General features: G+C 41.5%; 1 protein-coding gene across 7 annotated transcripts in view; it reads right to left on the bottom strand.

Moving 5' to 3' along the window:
* RPUSD3 (RNA pseudouridine synthase D3) overlaps positions 1-12,447 on the bottom strand; it is a 48,441-nt gene that overhangs the window by 18,800 nt on the left and 17,194 nt on the right. For 6 of the 7 annotated variants that reach the window (XM_085624394.1, XM_085624396.1, XM_085624397.1 and 3 more), the window contains 5 exons: positions 8,989-9,137; positions 7,075-7,119; positions 3,906-4,002; positions 2,155-2,262; positions 897-981 (listed from right to left, as the gene is read on the bottom strand). In XM_085624394.1, the coding sequence (XP_085480520.1) occupies positions 897-981; positions 2,155-2,262; positions 3,906-4,002; positions 7,075-7,119; positions 8,989-9,137 (484 nt within the window). The remainder of the gene's footprint in view (positions 1-896; positions 982-2,154; positions 2,263-3,905; positions 4,003-7,074; positions 7,120-8,988; positions 9,138-12,447) is intronic. The other variant, XM_085624395.1, reaches the window with a different exon arrangement.

Raw genomic sequence — 12,447 nt, 5'->3', positions numbered from 1 at the left:
TGGGGTAGGGATAAGGTGCGAGCCCTCGTTGCTCATGAATAAACAAATCTTTATACCACTCTCATGGGGAATTCAGGAGGTGGTGGCTGGAGCACTTGTTAAAGAGGCTGAACCTTAGACATCTAGAGGCAGCGGTGGCCAATGGCTGAGCATGTGTGTGCATAAATGACTGTCAATGACTACATATGGTTAGTTTGGAAAATTAGAATTAAAGTGATACCAAAGAAGATCGTCTGAGGAGTAACACTGATCAATAAAGTAACTGTGTTTATATGGAATAGTGAAGCACAAATTTTGCTGTCGATCAACTGGATTTCAGGATAGGATTTTGTTGGCGCTTTTCCTGCAGATTAAGTAGGTTTTTATACAGTTATGAGGACACTAAAATGGTTTTAGCCAATTAATTTGTCTATCATTGTAAATCAAATGTAGTCTTTTTTATAAATTATTTTGGGTCATGATTAATGAGATGACAGAACTGCTGGCTATAAAGATGTGAGGAGAATATTTAATATTGCATTATCAAATATGTAAATAAATGACGAATGCTTCCCTGTTCTCTGCAATTCTGAATAAGAGCTGTTTAAGGAATCTTCTCAGAGCCTCAAGGTCACAATCTGTGCAGTGAAATCTGAGATTTTTGAACAAATCCTTAAATGTTAAAACAGGTTTTCAGACTGAATATATACTATGGGGTCTTCAATGGTTCATACAATGTTATGAGAATAGAAGCAGGAAACCATGTGAGAGGGGTCCTTTTATGGCCACCAGGTTTCCTTTACTATTCCTATGGGCACCATTGCTTAATCTGTTTTCCAGTACATATGAAAAAGGAGTTACTCTGGGACTGTTTTACACCTCATCTAACCCCATTGGACCCAACCCTTTCTAGTTACCAAATTATGGTCTCCAATGTGTTCAGATTTCAAAGCACCAGGGATTTCACCCTCTTCCGGATCTGGGACACCGATCGTCACTGCACTGAGAAAAACAATTTAAAAAGAAAGAAGTTTAGCACATTTGAAGAGGTAAAAAATTGATATATTAGTGCTAAATAATGCTGAACTGTGGAGTTTAAAACACAAATTATATGAAACAAACTGCTTAAGGAACATATCTAGACTAAGTAAGTATGGCCAACGGTGTAACACAAAAGACTTAATCAGGATTTTGCACAAGGCCATTTAATCTGGACCACATTATGAAGTATTTCTTTCTCGCGAATCAAAATATTTATCGATTTAGAATAGGCACTACTAATATTTAGTGATTATAGAAATCTCAGGCCCATCCTGCAACTGGTTTTAATTTTGAAGAAAGAAATTGCCCCAACAGGTCAGAAACAAACAGCATAATTGAGCCAATAGATTCAAACACTCCACAAGAATAGTGTACATAACACCAAGTACAGCACAGCTATTCCGCTTATATCTGCATAATTTCAAGATATGCTTGACAGCAACAGTCTTTTCATTGCCAGCTACAGCAAAACGTTGACACATGTCCTTCCTGGATACTCTGCTCGAGTGGGACTGGAACTTAGCGGCACATGTTTAAAAATTAGACAGGAAAGCGTGATAGTAAATAAAATTGTGTTATCAGCTTTTTAGCACTTAATATGAAAAGAGGAGACATTTTCCAGTTAAAGTTAATGTGAATGAGGAACCAGAGCTTCACCCTTTCTTTTTTTAAAAAGAACTAATTTTTGGGAGCAACGTGGACTTGTTTTCAGATTTTCTTTCGGCTGATAAGAGGGACTCATTTACACTCAATTTAAATGGCCACAAGAGGTGCAAACTGCACTTCTTTTGTGGCATTAGCGATACATTTTGCACCAACAGGGGCGATGTTTACACTTTGTGCAGAAAGGAGCTACAACTGCCACCTACACTAGCTAGATAAACACGAACACAAACAGTGCTTCAATAAGGTACAAACAATAGGTTCCCAACCATCAAAAATGTGCTGTTGTTCATCTTCAACTTTTCCCAGACCTTTCCTCAACAGTACTTATTCCACGTCTTGAACACATACCCAGTTTTGAAAATAAATCCTCCTTTTTTTGCAAAACTGTTTTTAACGCCCGAGTTCTCAGATAAGTGTGCATGGTTCTCCTTTTTGGAGCATGTGCTATCCTACCATCTGTCAACTCACCAATATGTGGAAACTGGACGTTTACTTTTCCGGGACATTATGAAAAAATCTTCCATCCCTTTAGTGGTCGTGTGACAGCTAGAGAGTAGAACAAGGCCGGAACTTTCCCTGGATTAGTGGAAAATGGAACAATTGTATTAGAAACTAAATCACACTGAACTCAACCAATTATTTAGAAAATGTATTTATTCAAAAAACGAAAGACAAGTTGTTGGCTTATCCAAGAAATTTAATTCCTCAGCACTAGATGTTGCGGTGCCACCTTCATGACATGCTGCTTGGTCATCCTGCTCTAAACAATCTCCCAGGAGAGGACACCAATGTAGGACTCCCTACTATACTCATTGCCTTCTTGAGGAACATTGTGGAGTGCCGCGGTTCACCGCACCCTTTTTATATTAATGGGTGGGAGTTTACAGAACTATCAATCTTCTTGAGAAGACATTTTAACTCTATGGGGAGAATGGCATCAATGCATCCCTAAGACCCACATACAGGGTGCTGTTCATTTCCAGAAGCGGGCAGAGATTAACAGTGCTAAGGATGACTCCTGGCCATAATAGTCACTCCACCAAACTACACGGAGAGCGATCCTTTTGGGAAAGTCCGTTTCAGGATGCCTAGTATATTTTAAGTCCTAAGCAAACAGAAACTGAGGCGACGGTAAAGAAGACCAGAGATTCTTCATAAAGCATCTGCTACCGAACTTGCGCCTCCAAGCATCATGGCAGATGGACAGTGAGTGTCATTTCCATCACTATCCACAACTAATGCAGCCATACTGCAGCTGATCAAGACCGGTGTACACTTCCATAGCAGAATGAGGTTTTCTATTATTATAGTAAATTTCTTAAAGCTGTAAGTAAAAGTGTTCAATCAGTCAGAGCGCATACCTAGCACCTGGAAAGAGTCACAAACTCTCCGACAGTAGTCATCTTTCCTGACGGATGGGATGACGATTCGTGGGAGTAAGTGCATTGCCCGTCCAGTGATGTGCAGCATGAAGGTCACCGGTTTGAATAACTGCATAGATTTACCATCCCCAGATCACTTATCAATAACCTCCTATAATCCCCATTTTTCCTTTCAGTAGTCAATGGCCTTGCAAAGGCACCCCTATACCCAATACAAATGCAATGCATACTGGTATTAACCACCAAGCCTCTTCTACACAAAACTTAACCCACTATAGGCCCTTTCCAACTTACAAACTCAAACAGCGCTGGATGCTGATCTGGGGAGGGAGGGCTACCAATAATCGAAGAATCAGAAGACTGAATATTACTGACAAGATATCCATAAGGAACCTCCTGATCCCTCACTTCCTTTGTTGTCCCAGTTCTTACTGAATTAAGATGCAACCAAGTAGTATGCCTTGGACCTACTCCCTACACCAAAGAAGACACAAGCTAACTCAATCTGTATTGTGGCCTTCCTAATTGTAATGATAACATACAAAATGACATGTTGGGATCAATTACTCCAATATAATAGAGAAGCACTGCGCTCTCCATCCTCATTCTGTAAGTACTGAGACGAGAAGGGGGAGTTAAGTAGGTAATAAACGACAACGAGTCTTAAAAACAAACTATCACTGTTAAAGAGGATGCCAGATTTTGGTTTGGAATCAAAAGTAACCCTGTTCTCGCAGTCTCCAGCAGCTCATCTAGAACATGTAAATGGGTTGATAAGTTTTCGGTCATGAGTGAACAAGGGCATGTTATTGATTTACTCCAGGGCTTTTTACATACTTTGTTGCAGCTTTAACAACATGCAGCTCTTCAGCGACTCCAAGTCGTAAGGCCAAATAAGGAAGCAGCGACAGTAAAGTGGCTTCAGACTCCACACCTGTAACAAAGGAACAACACCAAATCATCATATTGAGGGCAGTCTATGCACCACATTCTATCACATAGCATTCACAGATCAGTAATTTGTTGAAGTTCAGTAAACGGCAACTGCACTACCTAGGCTAGTCACAAAAAGTACTTTCAGTTCGTATTGCCCACCTCAAATGGCCAGCTGCCACATGACCACAAATAGATTCAAGAAAAAAAGCAGATGAGAGGCAATACACAAAAAGTCAGTAAATTTACATTGCACGCGAAGCACAACTCATTCCGCAGGCATTGCGAGTTTTGTTGCAAATCTTTATTCTACAAAAGTCTCTAGTACACATGTGGAAAACAGCCAATGCGTTTCACCAGTGCTTAATTTGTCAAATATTAAGTGCCAGGGCTCTGACCAGGAGGCCACTGCAGCTTGCACCACCCATCGCCCCTGTCATCGCTGCCAGAACAACTACTAACCCTCTCTCTTGCATGTAAATGCGACAGTAAAGATTATTCAAGGTCCCTAAAGCTTAAGGAACGGCCGGGAAGGCAGGTATTAGTAATTTTTTTAATGTATATTGTTTCCCTAAACAGCTTTAATACTGCTCCTCTCTAAATTACATGAGCAGCGCCACCTTGTGGCTGACTGCCCTAAGTGTAGTGTTGACAATTAGATGCCGGTGCCGAGCACCGGAAACCAATTAGGTGCCGGTGCTCAGCACCGGAAAGCTCCGGCTCAAATTAAGCACTGCGTTTCACCCTACAAAGGGCTTCTTTAGAAGAATTGGTTCTAATGGTGCAGCTGCTGCTGCCGGACACAGGCCCACTCACACGCAAACTCATCCAAGCATTCCAGCAGACTACACTGGAGGCTTAACTACACCATTAGAACCAATTCTTCGTCATCGGAGACGTTGTACGTTCTGCTTGGACTAAGGACATAGTGACATTGTTTACATTCTATAGGCCACCTTTGTGGAGATAACATCTGCTAACAGGGACGCTCGATAATAGTCTTTGCTGGATTCTACAAAACTGATATATGAATCTGGTCGTCTTACCTTTGCCCTGAAGAAGCCCTTTGGAGGGTGAAACGCGCTGGCTGTTTTCCACGTGTGTACCAGAGACTTTTGTAGAATAAAGATTTGCAACAAAACTCACAATGCCTGCGGAATAAATTTTGCTTCACGTGCACAGTAAACTTACTGACTTTGTGTATTGCCTCTCATCTGCTTCTTTCTTAATTTGTTGAAGCTCCTCTGCAGCGCCCAGAGTCAGACCTTTGGAAATACATTTTTGCCCTCTCTAAAATAGCCAAAAAGTTAAACTTTCACTACTATGTAAACACAGCTCGGGTACAGAACTACTTTGCAATTGTCAAGATCATTACTACGTATGTATTAATTTGTTCTGTAGTGCAGCCAACTAATGCTTCAAATTGCTTGCGATAAACAGGAGGACAAAGAGAAGGTGCAACAGATGAAACAGGTCAGCTGATAGAAGTTAAAATGTTTGACAGAAGAGGAGGGTGTTCAGGTCTTTGCATAATTTCCTGAAGTCAGCCTCTTCTCAAAAGTCAAAAGCAACGAGTTCCAAAGAGTAGAGTCTTGAAAATGCAGGGACCTTCTTCCAAATCATTTGCATCTAGTTGGTAGTAACAGAAAATGGGGCTGGTAATATGAACAGTTTGCAAGCTTCAAAAGTATGCTTTTGTCCACAAAATACAGAGTGTTCAAACCCTAGAAATAGCCAGAGATCACACCCTGCAGATATCCTTCTTTAAAGTATGGATAGATCCAGTGCTTAATTTGTGAAAAAAATAAGTGCCAGAGCCCTCATCAGGAGGACACTGCAGCTTGCACCACCTCTGGCAACAGCCAACACAATGATACTTCCGCAAAAAGAAATGGGGCGGTGCAAAAATCATAAGGGGTTTGTGTCTCAGATTATCAATATGGAGCAGTGTTTTTTTTGGGATAGAATAGATGCCAGTTACTATTCTGACTGCGCTGGTCTATTGGTTTTAAGTCTACCATAAGTGAAAGAGGTTGAATTCTGCTATTATACGTTCAAGGTGTTCTAGAGTTTATGGGCATAATTAATCCTGAATGACATGCCACCCGGTCTACTGCCTTTTGAATCTTGGCTGGTAGATCATGTGGGAGTTTGCCTATTCAGGATTCTAACAGGTGTGCCATGGCACCAAAGTTTATATAGGGACCACTGGCCTTTGTGCCTAATGTATGTGTTTTAGACATTGATCCTGGAATCTGATGGGAGTCACAAGAAGACTTTAAAAGCAGATATGACACCCAAACATTAACGAAGAACACTCAATCTAGCTGCTTTGACACCCAAACATTAACGAAGAACACTCAATCTAGCTGCTTTGGTCTTGGCCTTATTTTATTCTGGCAAAGTTTGTTTTTTAGAAAAGCCGGTATTGACTATATTGTAAAACGTTTGCCTCAAATTCACCAGGGTTCTTGCTAGTTCTAGGAGGTGGGCACTTCAGATGAATCTTTATCATAATAGAAATTTGACAGCTAAATTTAATTGGGACCCAAAGGTTAGGTCTAAATCAAAAACAATGGCTAAGATTTTACTTATGTGCGCCTCTCCCTGGGCAACCGATGAATTAGTGTTGTTTGTGCACTCTGTGGCACCACATTCTATTGTGTACACTCTGTGTCACAGATCCAGCAACATGCAAGTCTTGAAGTAGTGCACTGCAGCAAGTAATTCACCTTCCCCAGTGGAAAATGTTCTAATTTGAAGGAGTTGTGTTATCACACAGAAGGACCAAATTTTAAGACTCAGTGAGTTCAAGGATGCAGAAGCGGTTTTCAGCAGTTAAATCACAAGCGTCAAGATAATGTTTGTTTGCTGGTGTGTGTTAATCAGATCATATTTGTCTTAGGGTTGGTTGTCGGCCTCCAGTAGATCTGGTCCATCCCAACATCAAGTTGTCTGTGCACACATTGTTAGTAATAATCGAGAAACTAGACGTAAAACAGTACTCAAAGATACAAATTCAGATTTTACTGTAGCAATTCCCATTTCATGGTGAAAATATGGGAAGCTGTACCTGCAATGGACAATCCAGGGGGTTTGCTGACAGCCATAAGAACACCTGCAACGCAGACAGAAGGGTCAATCTACATAAGGCATTATTTCAATTTTTTCAGACAGTAAGTACTGGTATAAATCTGCATGAATGATTGTGAGCAAAGTTGCAGAGGACGAAGGGCCGAGTTGATCGGACAAACTAGTGTCAAAACTTGGCAGATGTCCCGTCCACTCATAACTAGTGTTGTAACTGGGAAGAAAAAGGTGCAGTCTCTAAAAGGGGTGTGACCAAAGAAGCAAAACTAGGAATTCTGTGCAAGAAGCATGGTTTAAGGAATTAGGGGAGTGGCTTAAATAATGTGTTTCTCACAGTGGGCCATATGAACAGTATTTGGTTGAGCCAATCCAGATGAACCCACGGATGCCTCTTCATGTGCTGGAGCAGGGTTTTCTGTCAAAACCCGAACATCAGCGTATATTTTTATATGTCATAATTAAAATTACTAATAATTAATTGCTAGATATTAATTTTGTTGAAGTTTCTGACTAATCAACCTTACTAATGAAAGAATTACACGTGGGGATGCATTTGTGTTGCTTTATTAATACGTGAACTAAGTTGGTGAGCAAATTAAATATGTGTGGCTAAAGTGCTATTTGTTATGTGTTTGCGCTTTGAAATAATACGCTTTTAATGCTTCTTTTTGTTGCAGTTGGCTAGATAATTGCATACACATAAGGGTATTAGTGGGAATTAACACTGTATAATCATTACGATGTAGTATTGTTGTTTTGTGTTTCTTTTGATTAAGATGGTCCCTTTTGGCCTAGTCAAAGATGGCCGATATTTACAGCCTGCATTTGAGTAGATGAAATACGAAGAGAGGCCTCACTGAATATGGTTGAAAACCACCTGACCTCGGCCTCTGTCTGTATTAAAAGTTTCCGTGAGGACAGCAGCTCTGGGCTTGACGCCAGTTGTCACCAGTTATCCTTGGGAGAGAATAAAAGCCACAATGCAGTGGTTTCACTATGATTCCGAGGAAGAGCATTCATGGATGTTACATTTTTTTGGTTTGTGCTTCCTTCTTCCGTGTTTTTATTTTTGAGATTTTCGAGAGCGGAGGTTTTTCTAAATGTTGCGAGTCAACATCCTTTCCTGCTCGCTCTGCTCAATGGCTCAACGGACGTTTAGAGCTTGTTTGTAACTTTTAATGTGTTAGTTTTACTATAAATATTGTTGGACTAGAGAGTGTCTAAGGTCACTTCTTCCCGAACCTAAGCTCGAGAGGATCGACGCTGATTGAGAGGACGGCGACTCGGGAGACTTTACTGAAAGACCTGTCCTGACCCAAATACGACATTTAGCTAGAATAGGTAATTATGAGAATAATGATTTCACTATTGAATGACTTTCATTTTGAACTAATTAGATAAAAAATAACCTTTGTTTGAATTCCAGTGTCGGGTGGTTATTTCTTTGTCATTTATTGAGTTTTCAAATGTGTTCTTAATGTTTAAATCATGACTCAAGACTGATCAATTAGGTCGCATTGACCTCAGTTTAGATGCAGATTGATTTAGGATTTCTCTCGTATATTCAGTGTGGATAGAGTAATAGAATGAATGTTAGTGTGATGGGCCCTAGCGTATGATGAGTGAATGCGCGTATGACTGTGGAATTACTCTGTCCGTGGAAGTAGGGAGAATTTATATGCTCCGATCTGCAGCACATGCGCCACAAAATTGTGATGGAAAACAAAGAGTTTGAAACTGTCCTTTAGTTAGTTGACTGTCTGGCTCCAATACCGGGTCTTTTCGAAGGGGTGGGGTGGGCATATAATATTCTTCAGTGGGACTGGTACTCTAACGTTGGTCATGGATGCTTTCACTAAGTTTGTGACGTGCCTGTAAATGTTTACAGCAGCCATACCTTTCTTATATACAACACTGTTTGCTAGTAGTTCCACCAGGTCATCCTTCGTCAGCTTCCTCAGGTCGATGGTGCCAGGTTCCTTCAGGATGCTCCTACCCGCCACTGGGGAAGCCAGTCTTTTATCAGTCTGTGGCTTCGTTCCACTCCTGTAGAGCAACAGAAGCATTTTTTGAAAAATGTTAGGTGTAGAAAAAATATATGTTGTTCTCATACAGAGAAAATAAGCACGATTGCCTAAAATACAACTGAAGTTAATTATTTAAGAGCTTTTATTGTATTATTGTGTCAGTACTTGTTGGGTGATTAACGAAAATACTTTCCCCAGAAAAAAACGAGTTTTAATTTATCATTGTTGCAGAACACTCTCAGTTCTTTACAACTGAGAAAAATATTAATGTTTTTGTGTTTCACCTTAAAACTGATTTAGAGAGTAGGTTGTGCAAGTGGATTTGCTAAGAGCACAAGTTTTTTTCAGTAGAATTTTTGTCCATTGAACAAGTAGATGATTAAAAAAAACAATAAAAAAAACACCCAATCCAAAATATAAAAAACACAGTAACTCAGGTTTGGCTGTATTTTTGGATTATCCTATATTTATAATTTTATGAAAATAGAGTAAGTCAGGTCAGAAGACATGATCACCTTCCTCTTTTTCATAATGTCATGAAAGCAAATAACAAACTTGACAGTGGCCTTTCAAAGTATGTAAATGACAAGGCTAGGAAGGAGACACCGAAACAAGAGGACCCTTTCCTCGCACACCCCACACAATGCGAGGAAAACAACTGCACCATATATTCCAATGTCTTAATACATTTGTTTTTCCATTTTGTGTACTATGTCAATATGAAAATGCATCGAGAATATCATGCATGGGTTTCATTTTTAGGGCACCTACTGCCTAAGGTGACATTTTAGCGAGATGGCCAGAGTACTGCCTGAACTCTGTCAAGTCAGTCTATCTCTGTTTTTGGACTGCTTGTTCAATCAAAATGCATTTGTGTGTACTGAAAAGCTTGGATTGGATGTTTGGTAAAATAGCAACCAAAGTTGGGCTGGATTGATAGCACGGTTCAAGGCTTGCCTGCACAACCCTTGTTAAAATCCCACCTTATAAGGAAGATGCCCTTAACTCTGTTGAGGAGTGCAGAAACAGAACAATGAAGGGGTGGATGACCTGGGCATCCAAACAAACGACAAGGCAGATGAAAGTACCAGTGAATAGATTACTGCTGCGGACTAAAGCGTGACGTTAATAGACGGGCAGCTCATGCCACTGTTGCTGTGCTGAAATCAGTCAGATCTGTGATTTCAGGATGCAATCCAAACTATGCCTTCCTTTACTTAAGGGGCAGGGGCTTCTTGAAGAGAACGATTCTTAAGGAGGAGCTTCATGGTCTGGAGTAGAAAAAAAGGAGATTAAATTTCGTTAATAGCTAGTGCGGGTGCACATCCTATCAGAGTCAAAGGGCGTGAATAGTATCAACAAACCCACAACTTTTACTCAAAGGTTTGCAAACGAAAAGAATGATTTACAGCATCCTTGACAACTCCAATTATTACATGCCATATGTAGTAATTCATTGTTGTCTCGAAACAGCTGCATGCCTGCTGACCTTGAAAAGTTCTGGATACATGGCTGTTAGACTTGGTTTTTTCAGCCAGTTAACCCCAAGACTCTTTTCCCTTTTGTTTTTGTTGGTTTTAGAACTCTGGGCACTTTAGCAATGAATAGCAGTGGTAAAGTGCATATGCTCTCCATGTAAATGGATTAGTTTTTCCATGTTTGGCTTATTTGATTTACTATTAGGTCCCTAGATTAGTGCACTGTGCGTGCCGAGGGCCTGTATATCAAATGTTGCTAGTGGGCCTGCAGCACAGATAGAGCCACCCACACAAGCAGCATTTAAAAGGGTTCTCAGACCGGCCACTCCAGTGTCTGCGCGCAGTTGTGACTGCCATGTCGACTTGGCAAGTGCACCCACTTGCCAGGCACTAACCTTCCCTTTTCTTACATGTAAGATACCACTAAGGTAGGCCCAAAGTACCCCTATAGGCAGGGTGCAGTATATGTGAAAGGTAGGACATGTACTGATGTATGTGACATGTCCTGATAGTGAAATACAGGGTCATTCGTTTTTCACTATGGAAATGCTATATTTTCCATAGGATAGAATGGGAACTTATTTAGAACATTGTATAGGTATAACTTCCCATTGGGACAAGACAGAGAAATGGAGTTTAGTATGCCTGAACTCAGAATGTAAAAAAACGTCTTTTAGTAAAGATGATTTTTGTGTTGTGTTTGAAAATACCACCTTTAGAAAGTGGGGAATTTCTTGCTTAGCCATCCTGTGTGCCTCTGCTGGGTTGTTGATGGTCTGTCTGGCTTTGGAGTGACGGGAGCTGGGGATGTGCATTCACTCTAGACAGCCGTTGAGGGGTGTCCTGCCTTTCCTGGATTAGTCATGGCTGAGCTGCATTCAGAGTAGTAGGAGGAGGAGTTTCACTAGCACCTGAATAGGCCTGGTCTGCATTTAGAGTGGTAGGGGAGAATTCTCTTGCACATGAATAGGCCCAGTCCCCCTTGCACAATGCTGTCACCACCTCCTGCAGGGAAGCTGAGGCAGAGAGGACAGAACTGGTTTGGACTGAGCTGAGAGGCTTTTGCCACAAGAGAACAAAGGAAAACGAGGTATAAATATTGGGGCCCAGACCCTAGAACTTTAAATTACTGCTGAACTAAGGAACCTGCTAGGAATAAAAGCTGGAAAAGCTGCCAGGAGGAACTGCAACATTGCTGCATACCCTGCTGTGTTGGCCTGCTGCTTCTGTCTTGGGCAGGAAAAGGACTGCAATGTACTTTCATCATCCTGCTGTTAAGAGTTTTCCCCAAGGGCTTGAAGTAGAGCTTGCCTCCTGTTGGAAGTCTCAGGGAGATAAAAGACTTCAGAAAACTCGCTGGAATCAAGGAACCTGCCAGGAAGAGCTTGAAGAACTGCTTGGAGGAATACTGCCCCTTTGCTGTGTTGTTGATTTGTTGAGTTGGCCTGCAGTTGTTGCTTCTGCCTTGGGCATTGAAAGGACTGGACTGAACTTTTCTTACTTGTGCGGAGTATCTCCAAGTGCTGGAAATCGAACTTGCCTCCTGTTCATGAAGTCTCAGGGACAGCAAAGACTTCACTTACCTCTGGGTACTGCCTCTTGAACGGCGGTTTCAGTTGCCACAGAGGGGGAAAGCAGCCAACACAGTCACTTACACCACTGCGGACTTCGTGTCCTGTAGGCACCGCAGAGAGCACGGCCGCACTTCGCACTGCAACCCTGGTCTCACCGATGATGACCGCCGCTGCTTGCACCGCGACCTGTGGGCACTGCACTCCACACTGCCTTGCTTCACTATGCCTCCCTAGTCTGACCGACGACATCGCTGACCCGACACCTGTGTCCGCACCA

Source organism: Triturus cristatus, chromosome 9 (assembly GCF_964204655.1).
Source record: "Triturus cristatus chromosome 9, aTriCri1.1, whole genome shotgun sequence".
Lineage (NCBI taxonomy): Eukaryota > Metazoa > Chordata > Amphibia > Caudata > Salamandridae > Triturus > Triturus cristatus.
This window is presented reverse-complemented; position numbering and strand designations above follow the sequence as displayed.